This window comes from Mauremys reevesii, linkage group 5 (genome assembly GCF_016161935.1).
Source record: "Mauremys reevesii isolate NIE-2019 linkage group 5, ASM1616193v1, whole genome shotgun sequence".
Taxonomy (NCBI): domain Eukaryota; kingdom Metazoa; phylum Chordata; order Testudines; family Geoemydidae; genus Mauremys; species Mauremys reevesii.
The window spans coordinates 69,216,256-69,233,158 of record NC_052627.1 but is presented as its reverse complement, the minus strand read 5'-3'; the positions used below and the strand labels follow the sequence as shown (position 1 = coordinate 69,233,158).

The window sequence follows — 16,903 nt, the reverse complement described above, 5'->3', positions numbered from 1 at the left end:
CATGATAATATTTCACCTGTCCTGTTTATGTAACACTTTAAAAATCAGCAAAAGGGTTATATAAATAAAATTTATTATGAAACAAAAGGCAAAAAACTATTATGTACATAGTTTAGTCCTATTCAGTGTCTACTCGGCGCTTCCTGGCTTGTCTCTTGTATTCATTAAATGGAGCATCTCTTGTCACTGTCCAGCAATAGTCTGCAAGCATTGATGGGCTCCATTTGCCCTGATAGCGTTTCTCCATTGTTGCAATGTCCTGGTGAAATCGCTTGCCGTGCTCGTCGCGCACTGCTCCGCAGTTCGGTGGAAAAAAATCTAGATGAGAGTGCAAAAAATGTATCTTTAGTGACATGTTGCAACCAAGGCTTTTGTATGCCTTGAGGAGGTTTTCCACCAACAACCTGTAGTTGTCTGCCTTGTTGTTTCCGAGAAAATTGATTGCCACTAACTGGAAGGCTTTCCATGCCGTCTTTTCCTTGCCACACAGTGCATGGTCAAATGCATCATCTCAAAGAAGTTCACGAATCTGAGGACCAACAAAGACACCTTCCTTTATCTTAGCTTCACTTAACCTTGGACATTTTCCACGGAGGTACTTGAAAGCTGCTTGTGTTTTGTCAATGGCCTTGACGAAGTTCTTCATCAGACCCAGCTTGATGTGTAAGGGTGGTAACAAAATCTTCTTTGATTCAACAAGTGGTGGATGCTGAACACTTTTCTTCCCAGGCTCCAATGACTGTCAGAGTGGCCAATCTTTTTTGATGTAGTGGGAATCTCTTGCACAACTATCCCATTCGCAGAGAAAACAGCAGTACTTTGTGTATCCAGTCTGCAGACCAAGCAAGAGAGCAACAACCTTCAAATCGCCACAAAGCTGCCACTGATGTTGGTCATAGCTTATGCACCTCAAAAGTTGTTTCATGTTGTCATAGGTTTCCTTCATATGGACTGCATGACCAACTGGAATTGATGGCAAAACATTGCCATTATGCAGTAAAACAGCTTTCAGACTCGTCTTCGATGAATCAATGAACAGTCTCCGCTCATCTGGATCGTGAACGATGTTGAGGGCTGCCATCACACCATCGACGTTCTGGCAGGCTACAAGATCACTTTCCATGAAGAAGAATGGGACAAGATCCTTTTGACGGTCATGGAACATGGAAACCCTAACATCACCTGCCAGGAGATTCCACTGCTGTAGTCTGGAGCCCAACAGCTCTGCCTTACTCTTGGGTAGTTCCAAATCCCTGACAAGGTCATTTAGTTCACCTTGTGTTATGAGGTGTGGTTCAGAGGAGGAGGATGGGAGAAAATGTGGGTCCTGTGACATTGATGGTTCAGGACCAGAAGTTTCATCCTCTTCCTCATCTGACTCAAGTGAGAATGATTCTGGTGCATCAGGAACCGGCAGTCCTTCTCCGTGGGGTACTGGGCGTATAGCTGATGGAATGTTTGGGTAATGCACAGTCCACTTTTTCTTCTTTGACACACCTTTCCCAACTGGAGGCACCATGCAGAAGTAACAATTGCTGGTATGATCTGTTGGCTCTTTCCAAATCATTGGCACTGCAAAAGGCATAGATTTCCTTTTCCTGTTCAACCACTGGCGAAGATTTGTTGCACAAGTGTTGCAGCATATGTCTGGGGCCCACCTCTTGTCCTGATCTCCAATTTTGCAGCCAAAATAAAGGTGATAGGCTTTCTTAACCATAGTGGTGATACTGCGCTTTTGTGATGCAAAAGTCACTTCACCACAAACATAGCAGAAGTTATCTGCACTGTTCACACAAGTACGAGGCATCTCTGCTCACTTTGGCTAAACAGAAATGTGTCCCTTTGCAAAATCAAACACTGACAAATAAGAGAGCACGACACTGTATGATTTCTAGAGCTGATATAGGGCAATTTGTTCAGCAGAGTGATGTAAGCTTCGTTATGATTGCATCATCCATGACTTCTAGGAATAACATGATGCAATTCATATCATGTATGAGGCAATACCAGCTTCAGATTGCATCATTCATTGTTTTGCCTAAAAAGCAAGTACTGTCCAAACCCAGTCATAGATTTATTCATAGATCCAGTCAAAGATGTATTTTAGTCATTTCTGGTTTAAATTGAGATCCCTTCCCTTTATAACTCACTTATCGTCCGCTATTCCCAAGTCAAGGGTCGTATATACTGACCCAATAGCATAACTTGAAAACTAGAGCCAGTCAACAATTTTAAGCATCATTTTCGTTCTCAGTGACCCAGAATTAGTAAAGTTTGACTACATTTATTTCAGAAGCATTTTGGCTGTAGAGCAGTGTTTCCTATCCAGCAGTGTCAATGCTGCTGCCTTTTGATACTGCTGAACATGAAGTGGTGTTAACAAGTGTGCAGTAAATAGTAGCACATTGTTTTACTTTGGAGGACTCTGAGGGAAATCAGGGATATTTGTTAGCCCAAAGGGGGAACTGCAGGATTCTATCCCAGTCTCACACAGCTTGTATGATTGAATATGAAGCTGTCTGTTAAGGAAGCAAGGACTGTCATGCTTTAGTGTGCTAATGACATTTAGCTCTGTATCTCCTTCATGTCGAACCTGCCAATTCAATGGTACAAATAACTCTACAGGAGGGGGCATAAATAAGATGCTAGCTGTCTGACGTTTAGTCTTTATAAAAAGAAGATAATTTCGGTAGGCTGGGGAAAACAATGAGAAGTGATGAGGGATTATATCAGTGTGGCTTTTGTTAGTAGTTCAGGTCATAGTTTAGGAATTCTCTTAGACCTGAACCTGAATTAATTAACCTTATGGGCATGATGCAAAGCACATGTTTTTCCAGACATTGTGGCAGGTGATGATCAGAGGGATAATTGTACATATTATTGTTACTTTCCTATTACGTCTTTTGTAATTTTTGTATGTTTAAGCTGATTATTGATCTTTTTAGTTGATAGAGGTAGAGAAGCAGGTTTCTTGCATCTGAATTTTAACATTATTTATGAGAGCCTAGAACATAGGAGAGATGCCTATATGGAATTTTTAACCGGAAGTAAATAAAATAGCACATAATTTTAGCTATTTTGCAACAGAATGAGGTGGGGGGTACTTTTTAAAATTCAAAACCCTTCAATTTATGGTAAAGGCTATTTTAAAATGCTGTTTTCTACAGTCAGAAGTGCATTCCGTGGCTGGAAAGTGATAATGCAGTCACCGAGAGCTCTATTTTTTTCCTTTTTGAATTTCATTAGGCAAAAAATTACTTTTTAACCAGAATAAAAGGTTTTACTACTTCACTTATTTTTGTGCTTTTTTGTGTGAAATATTGAATGTAGGAACTGTCAGACTTGGCTTGAACTAGAGGCAGATTGTCTCTTACTATCTCCAAGAGATGTCTGAACGCCAAAATTTCTGAAAATTTGGCTAAAGCATTTGGATCTAGTTTATTAAGTTGGAGCAGAGCAATTTGTGGAGCATTTTTTGTCTACAGTCAATCAGGTATTCTGTTTAGATTTCCAAGTACTTGCCAAGTCTTATGAAGTTTAATTGGGTTGCAGCCCTCTGCAGGTTTTATCCCCATAGGACTAGACAATGGCAAGGACAGCATAAGAACCTGAATTGAACAGAATAAAATGTTGTGGGGGATTGTACTTTAAAAAAATAAGAACTCTCTTTATGACGTGTATTCATAAAAGTAAAGTACATCTCCAAGAAGGATACACGTTTTAGAAGATAATTAAAGTGTAAACTGGTGGTGCCTGCATATTATGTGTAAATATGTGCTGCATATTTTCAGGATTAATTTCCAAGGACTTATAGTTGACCTCTCTCATATAGGATAGACATAAGAGGGTCCTTTGTTTTTGTTGGCTGTTTTGAATACTAGTTTACATTATTAGTATTGTTACTATTACTATTATTATTATGTTTGTATTACCATAGTGCTTAGGGGCCCCAATCCTGGACCAGGACTCCATTGGCTAGGCACTGCATAAACCACAGGGCTTGCCATCTTAAGTATAAGACAAGAAACAACAAATGGAGGCAGAAAGGGGAGTACAAGGAAACAAAGAGGCCAGGTATACACTCCAGAGCTAATGTGAGCATAGCTCCATAGGCTGTCTACGCTTACAGCAGCATGTAGAGAGTACAGGATTGCCAGAACCTTTCCCTGCTGCTGGAGCCTTTCTCCGCTGCCACCCCACTACCAGAGCCTTTCCTTGCTGCCAGAGCCTTTCAGTGTGGCAGGGAAAGGCTCCAGCAGTGGGAAGGTGGTGGGATATTACATTGCTAAAAATATGTGTAGATGTTTGATGTACTCCTTAGGCTCATAGAGACCTATGTAGGGTATATTGCCTAAGGTTCAAGCATATAGGGCACTCTACTTATCTATTCTGAGCCATGCCTCAGCATCAACACTGTTATTTACACCCATGCAAGCTGGGCATGCAATATCTGTACTCTACACTCCACCAGAAGTCTAGATTTACCTTCAGTTTAAGGCAAGAAACAACAGATGGAGACAAAGGGGATACAAGGAAACAATGAGGCCATGTCCACACTCCAGAGCCTATGCTGGCGTAGCCCTCTATTGTAGATACTGTGTTTGCTGACAGATGTTTTTCTATCAGTATGGTAATACCATCTCCCCAAATAACATTAGCTATGCTGACAGAAGCACTCTTCTTTCAGCATAGTTGTGTCTACACCTGGACTTTTTTAGTGTAGCATGTGCCCGCCACCCCTGCAATCCTTGTCATGTATCTATGTCAGCGTAACTTTGTAGTATAGACCAGGCCTGAGACAATATTGGTCAGCGTGATATGCAGTTGTGTCAATATGCCAGCAGTCTAACTGTTGTCAAATGTTTGGTAGGCAAACATAATTATAGTTACTTAAGGTGTTGAACTCCATTAGTTTCATTTCATTAACGTTCTTCAGCAAAGTACTTTCCATGGTCTGTTTTTATTTAAAAACAAACAAACAAAGCAGAGATTCTGTACTATGGTACTGGTGTACAATTAAGTGTATTAGCAGAACAAAAAAATGTACAACAGATATCTCACCATAACACTTCCATGCCAGTGGTATTGTAACATCTGTGGATGTTACAGTTCAAGTGTTAAGAAAGTAACTGAATTTGTACATTCCAAATGATCTCTTGTCCTTTATATAACTAGACTATAAATAACTTTGTCAACAAAAATAATATAAAGTAGTTCTGTTATCCAGTACCAAACATTTTTTAAAACCTTGGGGTTTTTTTTGTTTCACTGGTCTAGAATCCTAAATGGATGTTATCTGGCCAATGTAAATAGCTGTTGCTAGCATAGCACATATTACATTCTTCTGGGAGGTCATGCATGTTCTGTCATGGGTACAGTTGGTTTATTTGGAAATCACAAGGCTGTATATATAATCAGAAGAAGATTTAAATGAAAATAAGATATAACTGTTTCACAGCTTACCTTACGGATCACACCATTATTAAACATTTTGAGGAATACATTTTAATTATATTGTGCTTATAAGGCTGGATGATATGTGACCATTTCTGCTTGGTTTTGAAAACTATGAACACATAGTTCATTATTGAATACTGAAAGTGCAAGATTGCATTTTATGAAGCTGTCTTTTATTAATACATTGAATGCAGTATGGTGATAATCTCACTGTGTGTGGTGCTATGGCATCTTGTATGAATATTTTCTTAGAAAAATGTGAAAGAAGAAACTTAACAAATCAGTGTTCAGCCAAAAAATCTGATCGAATGTAATTTTAGTTCTGAATGTCATAGTAGCAATTTATATTTATGTGCTGATGCATTGGAGCAGACAGGCATACAATACATTTTGTCAATGTATATTTTTAATTTGAGGTCTTCAAAACTGAATGAACAATGGAATGGTTCAGAAATTTGTTTAGAAATTAAGGGATTGTTTTACAGTAGAGTTGATAGGTGAAAATAGTTTGCTTTCTGTATCATATACTGGGAGGAGGGAGGCAGGGTTGTATTGAGTTCTCACGTGGTATGGTTCAAAGAGGGTTTCGGGGGGCAGTGCCTCTTTGTGAGCCTGTTTTCCCAAGAGTGACAATACACAGACTCCTAAAGAATTATCTGAGGTTTTATAAATCAGAAGGTAACAATTACTCTATTGATTTTCAGAAGGAATGGAATCCTGTAGGCAGAACCCCCGTTAGGATCTGCCTGTAAAGGAACTGCAGCTTTTCATTGGTGTGCTTGTTAAAGATTACCAGTCTTGATAATACTGAATTTCAAAAGCTGGCACTTCTAAATGGAAGAATAAATGAAAGTGGCAACAATAGCACAGTGACTGTGGTCTACTATTGTCTTGCTTTTTGTAGCCCACACATCAAAGGGAATTTTCCACTAGAAGGAGCGGTTATGGGTGAACTGCAGCTGAATTGTGTATTGTGTTTCAGCTTCAGGCTACAAAAACAACCAGGAATTGAAGTCTATTCAGCAGTAGGATATAAAACCTACCTCTTGGAAGGCTTCTGGATTCTTGTTAAGAATTCTCATGAAAATGTTGTTAGTATTGTTTCTAATTATAACATTCAGCTTCCCCTATGAAATTGCTTGCCTGTTTCCTTAACTGGCTATGGTGAATTCAAGGTCTTAAACTGGAAAAAGAGAAACAAACCTAGTTATCCAGTTATGGCTTGCTAACCGATGGTAGAATGCTGTGCTCAGCTAGTTTACTGTTAAAGATCTTTTTTCAATATCTTAACACACTCTATTTTCTCTTGCTCTTTTTATTCTTTTAATACTAGAATATGAATCCCCCCCTTCCGCCACCACCTCTTTTGTCTGCCACAATCATTGCTTCAACATCTTCAGGTCTGCCTTCTTCGGGAGTAGTACAAAGGCCTTCATCAGGATCAACTGACCAAACAGCCCATTTACGGCCACAGTCTCGACCAAGTGTGTAAGTGAAATTGAAATGTGTTACCAGTTGTGAGTTTGGGGAGTGGGCAGAAGGGAGGTGTGAAGGGAAGGGGAAAGAGGAGAAGAAAATACAGTAAGACAAGTCATTTCAGATCTAAATTGGAACATGTTCATGACTCACCAGCTGGCCTGACTCCTGCTAAAATTCCCAGAAAGCGGTGTGTATAATTAGGAAACAAAAGCAACACAATGGAGTTGATACATGATCTCCTCTAACAGTCTTCGTGCTGAAGGCTATTTATAGCATAGGTAAATATAATAGCATGCTGCTGCATTGTATTATGTGGATAAAGTACAAATATATGGAATATTCATCATGTAGAGAGTGAATGTACTTTTCTTTTCCTTGAGTTAGGGATGAGGACTACCTAGTTCACAAGTGGCAATGTCCTGAGTGTGTTTCTTCAATCTCATCTACTATAAAAGGAATCAAAAGACCATCCCCATGTAGAATAATTTATGCTAGAACACAGAAAGCGTTGTATCTTGTTTTGCATGTTATATTATCATCTCATTGTCAGGCTGCCTGTGCAGGTTGCAAGTGCAGTTTGACTGAAGATTCTACAGTTAAGTTAATTAGTGGGTGGCAGATTGGAACGAAGACAGAAAGCTGCTAGCTGGTGTTATGTCCTCACTCTTGTAATACAAGAAAATAGGAGTAATATTGCCAGGTGAAAAATATTTTATATATAACATGTGGTCCTGACAACATCTCTCTTCCTGAAAATTTCATTGTATGAGCAATCTGGAAAAGTAGATTATGCAGGTGGGGGACTGCACAAATTGCTGGACCGGTGGAAGCAGTAAAGGTTTGATATAGGAAGGAAGGGGACAAAAATACCCGCTTCATTTAGTCAGGCACATAGGACCAATTTTGCCCACACTGAGAACATTTTGTAAAGCCTCCTTTTCTCCTTCCCTTCTTTTGTCTATCCCTGAGAATGAGAGTGGAAAGATTTGTTCACTTCCCAGCCAGTGTATGCAGTGATGGGCCCTTTTTCAAAAGAGGGCCTTTGTATTTTTGAAAAATGTTATAACCTATTTGTAGATATTATTTCCCATGGGTCTGATATAAACACATATATTTTAAAGTAAAAAACAAAAACAAAAAAGCTTGCTCTTCATTTTACCCTGGTGCAGAGCATAGAAGAAAGATGGCGAGTGGACAGTTTCTCCCATTCTAAAATTGCAATAAGAAATCCTACAGTACTGGGAAATGTCCCTAATTATATCCAGCACAGAATTGTAGAAGTATCTGTTTTATTTTTATTTTCAAAAAGCTAAGTTTGGAAGTTGTAAAATGCATCTTAAAAAAAAAAAGGGCAGAAAAAGAGAGGGCATAACTGACACTTCTCCCCCCATTCCTCCCCAAGTCATGATTCCAGAGTTGTTACATTAAGCTGTAGCTTTTCAGAAGAAAACAAGTGGGTTTTAAAAGTGAAACAGCAGCCACTCTGTAGGCGTAAGCTTCCAGCAACATAGCACATCTCCCTCCAGCACTTCAATTGCACTGTAGGGACCCAGTTCTCTGATTTAAAAAGAAAAAGTTGATTCAGAAGTATTTTGTTTATTTCTGAATCTAGTCTTTCATTCCCAAGTATAAATACTCACAGAAAGGAAAAGAAGTGGTGGGGGAAGGCATGGAGAAGAATCTAATGGCTAGGAAACCCAGAAAAAGAAACTACAGTAAATAACAAAATTTACAATTCATATTTTCAGTTAATTTCTAATGTACATTAATTTTAATAACATACACTAGCAAGGAACACACAACAACTGATTAAAAATTTAACATAATACTTTTCCCTTAATAGCAGTTCTTTTTATAGTTGCCACAAGATGATTGGTGGTGTGTCATTAGATGGCATTGGCATTTCTTGGGATTATGATATCCCAGCACCTGTCATGCTATAGTCTTTAATTGTTGCCCTTCACTTTGAACTCTTACCCAGTCAGGAAAGTGGAAGAAAGTGATTTTGTACCTTTTTATGTTTAAGCTAGGGGTGTGAAACAATTAAAAAAAATTAATTGCAATTAATCATGATTAAAAAAAAATTGGAAATCACAGTTTTAATCACACTGTTGTTAATACAGTAGCATGTATTTAAATATTTATGAATATTTTCTACAATTTCCAATATATTGATTTCAAGTACAACACAGAATACAAAGTGTACAGTGCTCACTTTATATTATTATTTTTATTACAAATATTAGCACTGTAAAAAAGATAAGATATAGTATATAATATATAAATATAATATATAATGTATATGATACATATATATATATATATATATATATATAATATAGTAAATAAGAAGCGGGCAGAATTATCTCCTATAAAGGTAAACAAACTTGTTTGTCTTAGCTATTGGCTGAACAAGTAGGACTGAGTGGACTTGTAGGCTCTAAAGTTTTACATTGTTTTGTTTTTGAGTGCAGTTATGTAACAACAAAAAATCTACATTTGTAAGTTGCACTTTCACGATAGAGATTGCACTACAGTACTTTTATGAGGTGAACTGAAAACTATTATTTCTTTTGTTTTTTACAGTGCAAATATTTATTTTAAAAAAGTGAGCACTCTACACTTTGTATTGTTTGTTGTAACTGAAATCAATAAATTTGAAAATGTAGAAAAACATTCAAAATATTAATAATAAATTTCAATGGATATTCTATTATTGCTTAACAGTGTGATTAAAACTGCGATTAATCGCGATTAATTTTTTTAATTGAGTTAATTTCTTTTGAGCTAATTGCTTGAGTTAACTGCGATTGACAGCCTTAGTTTAAACATGAGATAAAGAGAGATTCATGTGCTTTCTTTTCTTCTAGGTATATTGCCATATATCCATACAGTCCTCGAAAAGAGGATGAACTGGAACTGCGAAAGGGGGAGATGTTTTTAGTGTTTGAACGTTGTCAAGATGGCTGGTTCAAAGGAACCTCCATGCATACAAGCAAGATTGGTGTTTTCCCTGGCAATTATGTGGCACCAATCACAAGGTATGATTTTTTTTTTTAAGCAAGTGTCTGGATAGTTTACTTTGTTTCTAGTTGTTCACATTGATTTGTATGTTATACTTAAATCTGAAACCATCTAATGATATGAAGGGCATCGCCTTTTAGTAACTACTTATGTTTGGGTTTTTTTTTTTAAATAATTGAATCAAAGGGCTTTTTAATTTTGGCAGGACGGTGACAAGTGCTTCGCAAGCAAAAGTCCCCATGTCTACTGCTGGCCAGACAGCACGAGTGATGACCATGGTCAGTCCTTCCACTGCTGGTGGAACATCACAGAAACTTCAGGGGAACGGCATGACAGTCTATTCCAATGTGGTCCCAACTGCTGTGGTTTCGGCGGCACATATCCAAACTAGTCCACAAACCAAGGTTCTTATGCATATGTCGGGGCAAATGACAGTCAACCAGGCTCGCAGTGCTGTTAGAACAGGTAAAAAGAACTTGTGCTTCACACCGAACATAGTCAGCCTGTGAAATTCACTGATGCAAGAGGTCAGTCAGATAATGTGGATTGATTTTTTTTTTAATTTTTTTTTAAGAGGCAGATAATTTCTGAAATTCTATGACACTTTTCTGGAATTGCTAAGTCATTCATTGTGCTCATGAATGCAAGGCAGAAAAACTAATCCAACGTAATACAAAATTTTGGTGCTGCAGAGTCCAGGCCAGGCCCCGTCTCTCCTAAACTTCCCTGTTGAAGCTTTCATAGTACTACAGGAGACGTTGGTGGGTGGGGAGGCGAAGACAGTCTGTTAAAGTAGAGCTATTAAAGTATACATATCATTTAGTGACTGTTCCTTTCCTAAGTGAGAGAAAAGACATCTGGCTCCTACCCTAGGTGCTCTTCTGTGTTTGGAGAGCTGTATCAGATTTGTGAATCATGTCTGTCTTAGCCAGATAAGAGTGAATTGCTACAGTGTTGACTCAGTTTGCCCAAATTGAAAGAAGCGGGGAACAGGGGAATCAAGTACTAGATGCTGTGGTTACATAGTGTTGCAAAGGGGTCCCAATAAGCAGCCTGAAAATGTCACTAGTAGCAGAAATACTAGAGCAGATGTTGGCCAATGCAAGTGGTAGAGTATCAGGCTTGGATTAATTCTTCTTCAAGTGGTTGCAGATGTGTATTCCACTCAGGTGTGCTAATCTCTAGCATGCCAGGGCCAGAGAACTTTGGCTAGCGGTACACTTAGGGCAGCATGCATGCCTTCTAGCCATTCGTAGCCTGCTTTACTGTCATGGTGCTTTGCTGTGAGCTTGTGTATTTAGCTAGTTTTAATGTACTGTTAGTATTTAGCTAGTTAGTAGTAATTTAGTTAAGTAGGATTTAACCTGGTTTGATGCCCTTAGCAGATTTGAAACACTGCCCATTAAATGCCATATCCTTATCCTCAGTAGCCTCTTTGGAACCTTTGGGACGTTCCTCAATCTGCAAAGTCCTGATCATCTGCTCAGTCCAGGGCAAGGTCACCAGTCCCTTTGGTATTCTCCCCTCTTGAGCCACCTACACTGCAGACAGACTGAGGCTGCTCCCTCTGAACTAGTTCAGCCTGAACCAATTTTACAGGGGCGGGTGTTGCTGCAGGAGATCTGATTATCTTCTCTTCCTTCCTTTTTCCCCTCACTGAATGATTCCACAAGTATCTTCTCCTGTACCAGAAGATTTTAAGTCGTATCAAGATATCCTGAGGCCAGTGGTTACAGCCTAGGGCATTCAGGCTGAGTTTGTTCAGGAGAACATCCATACGTTGGTGGTCCTTCTCCAGCTGTCAATTTCAGGAAGGGTAGCTCTTGCTCTCTGTAAATGAAGTGCTTTTGGAACCTATGAAGACTTTGTGGCATACTCTAATTCCCTTGCTGCCCACAGTGAAGTGTACTGATGAGAGGTATTATGTCCCTCTGCAGAGTTTCAAGTGCTTTCACTCACATCCAGCCCCTAACTCTCTTGTCTTTACAGCATCAAGCGAGAGGCTGTGACAGGTGAGGTATAAGTCCATGCCTAAAGACAGGTTAGATTTAATGGAATGGAAAATTCATTCAACCGTGTCTTTACAAATGCACATTTCTAATCAGCAAGTGTTATTTATCAAAATATAATTTTGTGAATTAGGAGGCTATATCCAAATTTATGGATAAGCTGCTAGAAATCCTCCAGGGAATTGTTTTAAGCTTTCATTGCAGAAGGCCATCTAGTGGCAAAGATGTCACTACAGTCAACACTGGATGTGGTGTACACCACTTCTAGGATTATGGCCTCAGCTAGCTCTGGCAAAGTTCCTGAGGTCTAACAAAGCATAGAGGACTTACTTTTTGAAGATCGGTTTTTGTTCTATGAGAAAACAGATGAGTTCTCCGAGTCCTGGTCCCTGTGTGTATTCCACACATGGATACACATCTGTGCCGTGCACCCAAGTCCAGAAATGCTAACAAGCAGTGTCCATTGGCCCACACGTGCGCAGTAGATCTCCTCGTGCTCCCGACCAAGGACATCAGAGGCAATGCAGTCCTATGCCTTGCCGGTTCCTTCTTACTGCCACATGGCCTGAGTCAGAGTCCCTGTATCCACAGATTTCTGCTGCTTTTTCTCTTGATAGAATCTGCAAATAGATTTGTAAACAGTTTTATACTTCATAGCATTTAAATTACTATATAACTCTGTATTATCGTTAGTATGGCTTGTTTTTCCCCATTCTGGGGACTCCCTCCCCATAATCAGGGACTATGCCCAGAGTCCTGGGATTGAAGAATTGTATCTCTTGCCCTCACTTCTTCTCTGAAAGCAACCATCACCAGGATTGCTTCTGTGGCTTGGATGAGATGCATGTTTCTACTAAGTGCAGTATTTGTGTCTTGTTTCCACCAAGAACGCACAAAGCTTGTGAGTTTTGTCTAAGGAAACACCTGTACATAGGACCCCACAGACGTGCTGCATCTCCTAAGCCCAAGGACACTCTCTCCAAGGCTTCCCATAAGAGTACAGTGCACTCTCATGGTCGCAAGGACAGAACCCCGTCCTGTACTGTCCACAAGAAACACGATCACTTCATGAGCCTGTCAAAGTCAGGTGAGCCTTTGTGTGTGGATCCTAAGGGACCAGCATGCTGAAAACACCTAAGTTGGACGGTACAGCATGCAAAAAGAAAACTCCTCTGATTCTGTTGGTGACGCCAGCTCCATAATACAAGGACCATCATCTGCCATTTCATTTTAAGAGTGCAGGTCTGGATTGTTGGTACTGGCTCGCTCATCTAAGGAACACACTAGCTCTCAAGACATGCTGGAACCATTGGTTCTTCTTCGAGTGATTGCTCCTATGCATTCCAGTTAGGTGTGCGTGCTGCGCGTGCACGGCTCTTCGGAAGATTTTTACCCTAGCAACACCGGTGGGCCGGCTGGGCGCCCCCTGGAGTGGCGCCGCTGTAGCGCTAGATATATACCCCGGCTGGCCCATCCGCTCCTCAGTTCCTTCTTCCCGCCCGTGACGGCCGTTGGAACAGTGGAGTGCTCCTTTGACCTCCACATCCCTAGCTCACCTCTGTTTCTCATTTGGTATTTAGTGTATATAGTTAGTTAAATAGTTAGTTAAGTTAGTTATTAGGTAGATTAAGGGGATTAGGGGCCTTAGCCCTCTTTTCCCGTCTGGTGCGGGCTTATGCCCAAGACACCGGGGTTCAAGCCCTGTGCGGCTTGCCAGCGGCACATGCCGATTGGGGACCCTCACAACTCCTGCCTGCGTTGTCTGGGTGAGGCCCATTGACCAGATAAGTGCCCAATTTGCAGATCGTTCAAGCCTAGAACGAAAAAGGAGCGGGACATTAGATTGAGACAGCTCCTAATGGAGTCGGCGCTTACCCCTGCGGTGCCGACACCTTCAGCTCCGCCGTCGTCCTCGGCACGGAGCGCTCCAGCAGTCCCCGACCGGTCCAGTACCGAGACTCTTAAGAAAAAGCAGCCGGCACCGAAGCCCCGGCACCATTCCCTCTCACCATTGGGGAAACGAAAGCCGCAGCAAAAGTCTATGAAGACGTCGGCATCGGGACCGCTTGTCCAGCAGCCAGTGTCGGCCCCTTCGGCACCTACCTCGACAGCGCATAGACCATGCGCGGTACCGTCGACTCCGGCACTGTCAGGGCCGTTGAGTCCGGTACCTCCGTGCTCCCCGGTGCGAACCGTGGTCGAGCTGCCTCTCCCGTCCACGCCCGAGACTTTCTCGATGGCGAAGGAGCTCATAGAGCTCACAGAGGCACCGAGCCTCCGGCCCTGGCACCGCCGGTGCGGGCTGTACAGTCAGTGGGTAAACCGGCCATGACGAGGCCTCCTTCCCCTGACAGACGGGATAGAAGGCGATCCAGGTCCCGCACCCGATCCCGATCCCGGAGACGGTCACCTGCACGCCGATCTAGGTCCCGGCACCGGTCACCATCCCGGTACTGCTCTCCTTCTCGGCACCGGTCGCAGTCCCGGTACCGCTCCTCATCGCGGTACCGGTCGCACTCCCGGAGACGATCCTGGTCCCGGTCTCCGGACCGTCGGCACCGAAGAAGGTCCGGATCCCGACACCGCTCCCGTCACCGTTCACAGAGCCGCTCCCGTCGACGACGGTCAAGATTGCGGTCGACCTCCCGATACTCACGCGGTCGATGGTCCCCCTCTTGCTCCCGGCACCGCGTTGACCGGCACCGGTCCCCGGCACCGTCCACGGGCAGACTAGCGGCATCGACGGCGCAGTCTCTGAGCGCCTCTGCCCCCCCATGGCCTTCCCGCCAACCGTCGGTCGCCTTGCACGAGGGCAGTGCTGGAGAGCACCGGGCAGACCCCCAAGGGCAGGACCACGGTCCACAGCAATGGGGCTTCTGGACCCCCTGGGCCTATCACGAGGCTCAAGGCGTCCCCTCCCTGCAGCGACCCAGGGCCTCCGAACACAGGGTGCCGGACGCCACTGTCAGCAGGCCCCCTCCATCACCTCCGGCTGAGGCTCCACCGCCGCCGGTACCGGCGGAGCATCCCGTAGAGGCGGAGGCTTCGCACCCCATGGACGAGCCTCAGCTTCAAGCCATGGGCCAGGGCCTGTCCTCGTCTTCCTCACCGGATGAGGCGGTGGCGGGGTCTTCATCATTGGATCCCCCTCCGATTGACTTGCGTGCCCACCAGGACCTCCTTCGTCGGGTGGCACAAGCCATTGACCTCCCGGTCGCAGAGGTCACTGAAGATGAGGATCCAGTTACTACGGTGCTTGGAGCTGAGGCCCCGATGCGAGTGGCCCTGCCCTTCATTCGCACCATCCAGAAGAATGCCACTACAATCTGGCAGTTGCCTGCATCCATCCCTCCCACTGCTCGAGTCGTGGAGCGAAAGTACTCCGTTCCCCCGATCGGGTATGAGTACCTGTATACGCACCCGACCCCAGACTCCCTTGTTGTGCAGTCTGTGAATGACCGGGAGAGAAATGGGCAACCCGCGCCGGTGCCAAAGTCCAAGGACGCACGGCGGATGGACCTGTTGGGCCGGAAGGTCTATTCGGCGGGCGGCCTTCAGCTACGGATAGCCAACCAGCTGGCTCTCCTTGGCTGCTACACATACGACAACTTCGCGGCCCTCTCTAAGTTTACGGAGTTGATTCCATCATCCTCCAGGCAAGAATTCTCAGCCCTGCTTGAGGAGGGCAAGAAAGCCTCCAGGTCCTCCCTCCAGGCCTCGCTGGACTCGGCAGATTCCGGAGCCAGAACTTTGGCATCAGGAGTGACCATGAGGAGGATCTCCTGGCTGCAGTCTTCCACCTTGCCGCCAGAAGTCCAGTACACCTTACAGGACCTGCCCTTCGATACCAAGGGCCTATTCTCTGAGAAAACAGACTCCAGAATCCAGACCCTGAAAGATGGCCGTATCGCCATCCACACCCTGGGCATGCACACGCCAGCTACCCAGCGGAGGTCCTTCAGGCAGCAGCCGTATCGGCCATTCAATCAGGCCAGGCCACGGCCTGATAATGGGCGTAGAGGCAGGCTGAACCGGCGTAGGCCATCCGGCAACCGCCGCACCCAGTCCCAGGCGCCCCCCAAGGCTCCTCAAGGGCCGAAGCAGGGGTTTTGATGGGACGCCTGAGGACGGCCCATCAGTCTCGTTACCGGATCCTTCCCCGTTATTTTTCAACCGGCTTTCCCATTTCCTCCCGGCGTGGGCCCAGATTACAACGGACACCTGGGTGCTACGCACGATAGAGTCCGGTTACCGTCTTCAGTTTGTTTCGCCCCCTCCCTCCTTCCCACCCACCCCGTCCCTCTTCAGGGACCCCTCTCACGAGCAAGTCCTCTCCCAAGAGGTCGAGACTCTGCTGAGTTTGGGTGCCATAGAGGAGGTGCCGAGCGAAATGCGAGGCAGGGGATTTTATTCCCGATATTTCCTGATCCCCAAAGTGAAAGGAGGTCTAAGACCTATACTAGACCTCCGGGAGCTCAACAGATACCTGCTCAAGCTCAAGTTTCGCATGGTAACCCTGGGGACTATCATTCCCTCCCTGGATCCGGGAGACTGGTTTGCCGCCCTCGACATGAAGGACGCGTATTTCCACGTCGCGATTTACCCTCCTCATCGACGCTACCTGCGGTTTGTCGTCAACAGCACACGCTACCAGTTTACGGTGCTTCCCTTCGGCCTCTCCACCGCGCCGAAGGTCTTCACCAAGTGCATGGCAGTGGTTGCCGCAGCCCTCCGCCGTCGTCGTATACACGTATACCCGTATCTCAACGATTGGCTGATCCGCGGACCATCCTGCCAACTGGTAGCAAGTCACATGACCACGACCCTGGCCCTATTTCAGCGCCTAGGACTTATGGTAAATGCCGAGAAGTCCACGTTGACTCCATCGCAGAGGGTGGAGTTCATCGGAGCGGTCCTGGATTCCAATTTGGCCA

At 43.9% G+C, this 16,903-nt stretch overlaps 1 protein-coding gene across 6 annotated transcripts in view; it reads left to right on the top strand.

Moving 5' to 3' along the window:
- The window catches only part of SH3RF1 (SH3 domain containing ring finger 1), a 163,062-nt gene that overhangs the window by 104,021 nt on the left and 42,138 nt on the right, over positions 1–16,903 (top strand). For all 6 annotated transcript variants that reach the window (XR_005599389.1, XM_039541565.1, XM_039541567.1 and 3 more), the window contains 3 exons: positions 6,791–6,945; positions 9,807–9,977; positions 10,166–10,425. Coding sequence is in view for 5 of the 6 variants with exons in the window: in XM_039541565.1 (XP_039397499.1) it covers positions 6,791–6,945; positions 9,807–9,977; positions 10,166–10,425 (586 nt within the window). In the remaining variant the exon portion in view is untranslated. The remainder of the gene's footprint in view (positions 1–6,790; positions 6,946–9,806; positions 9,978–10,165; positions 10,426–16,903) is intronic.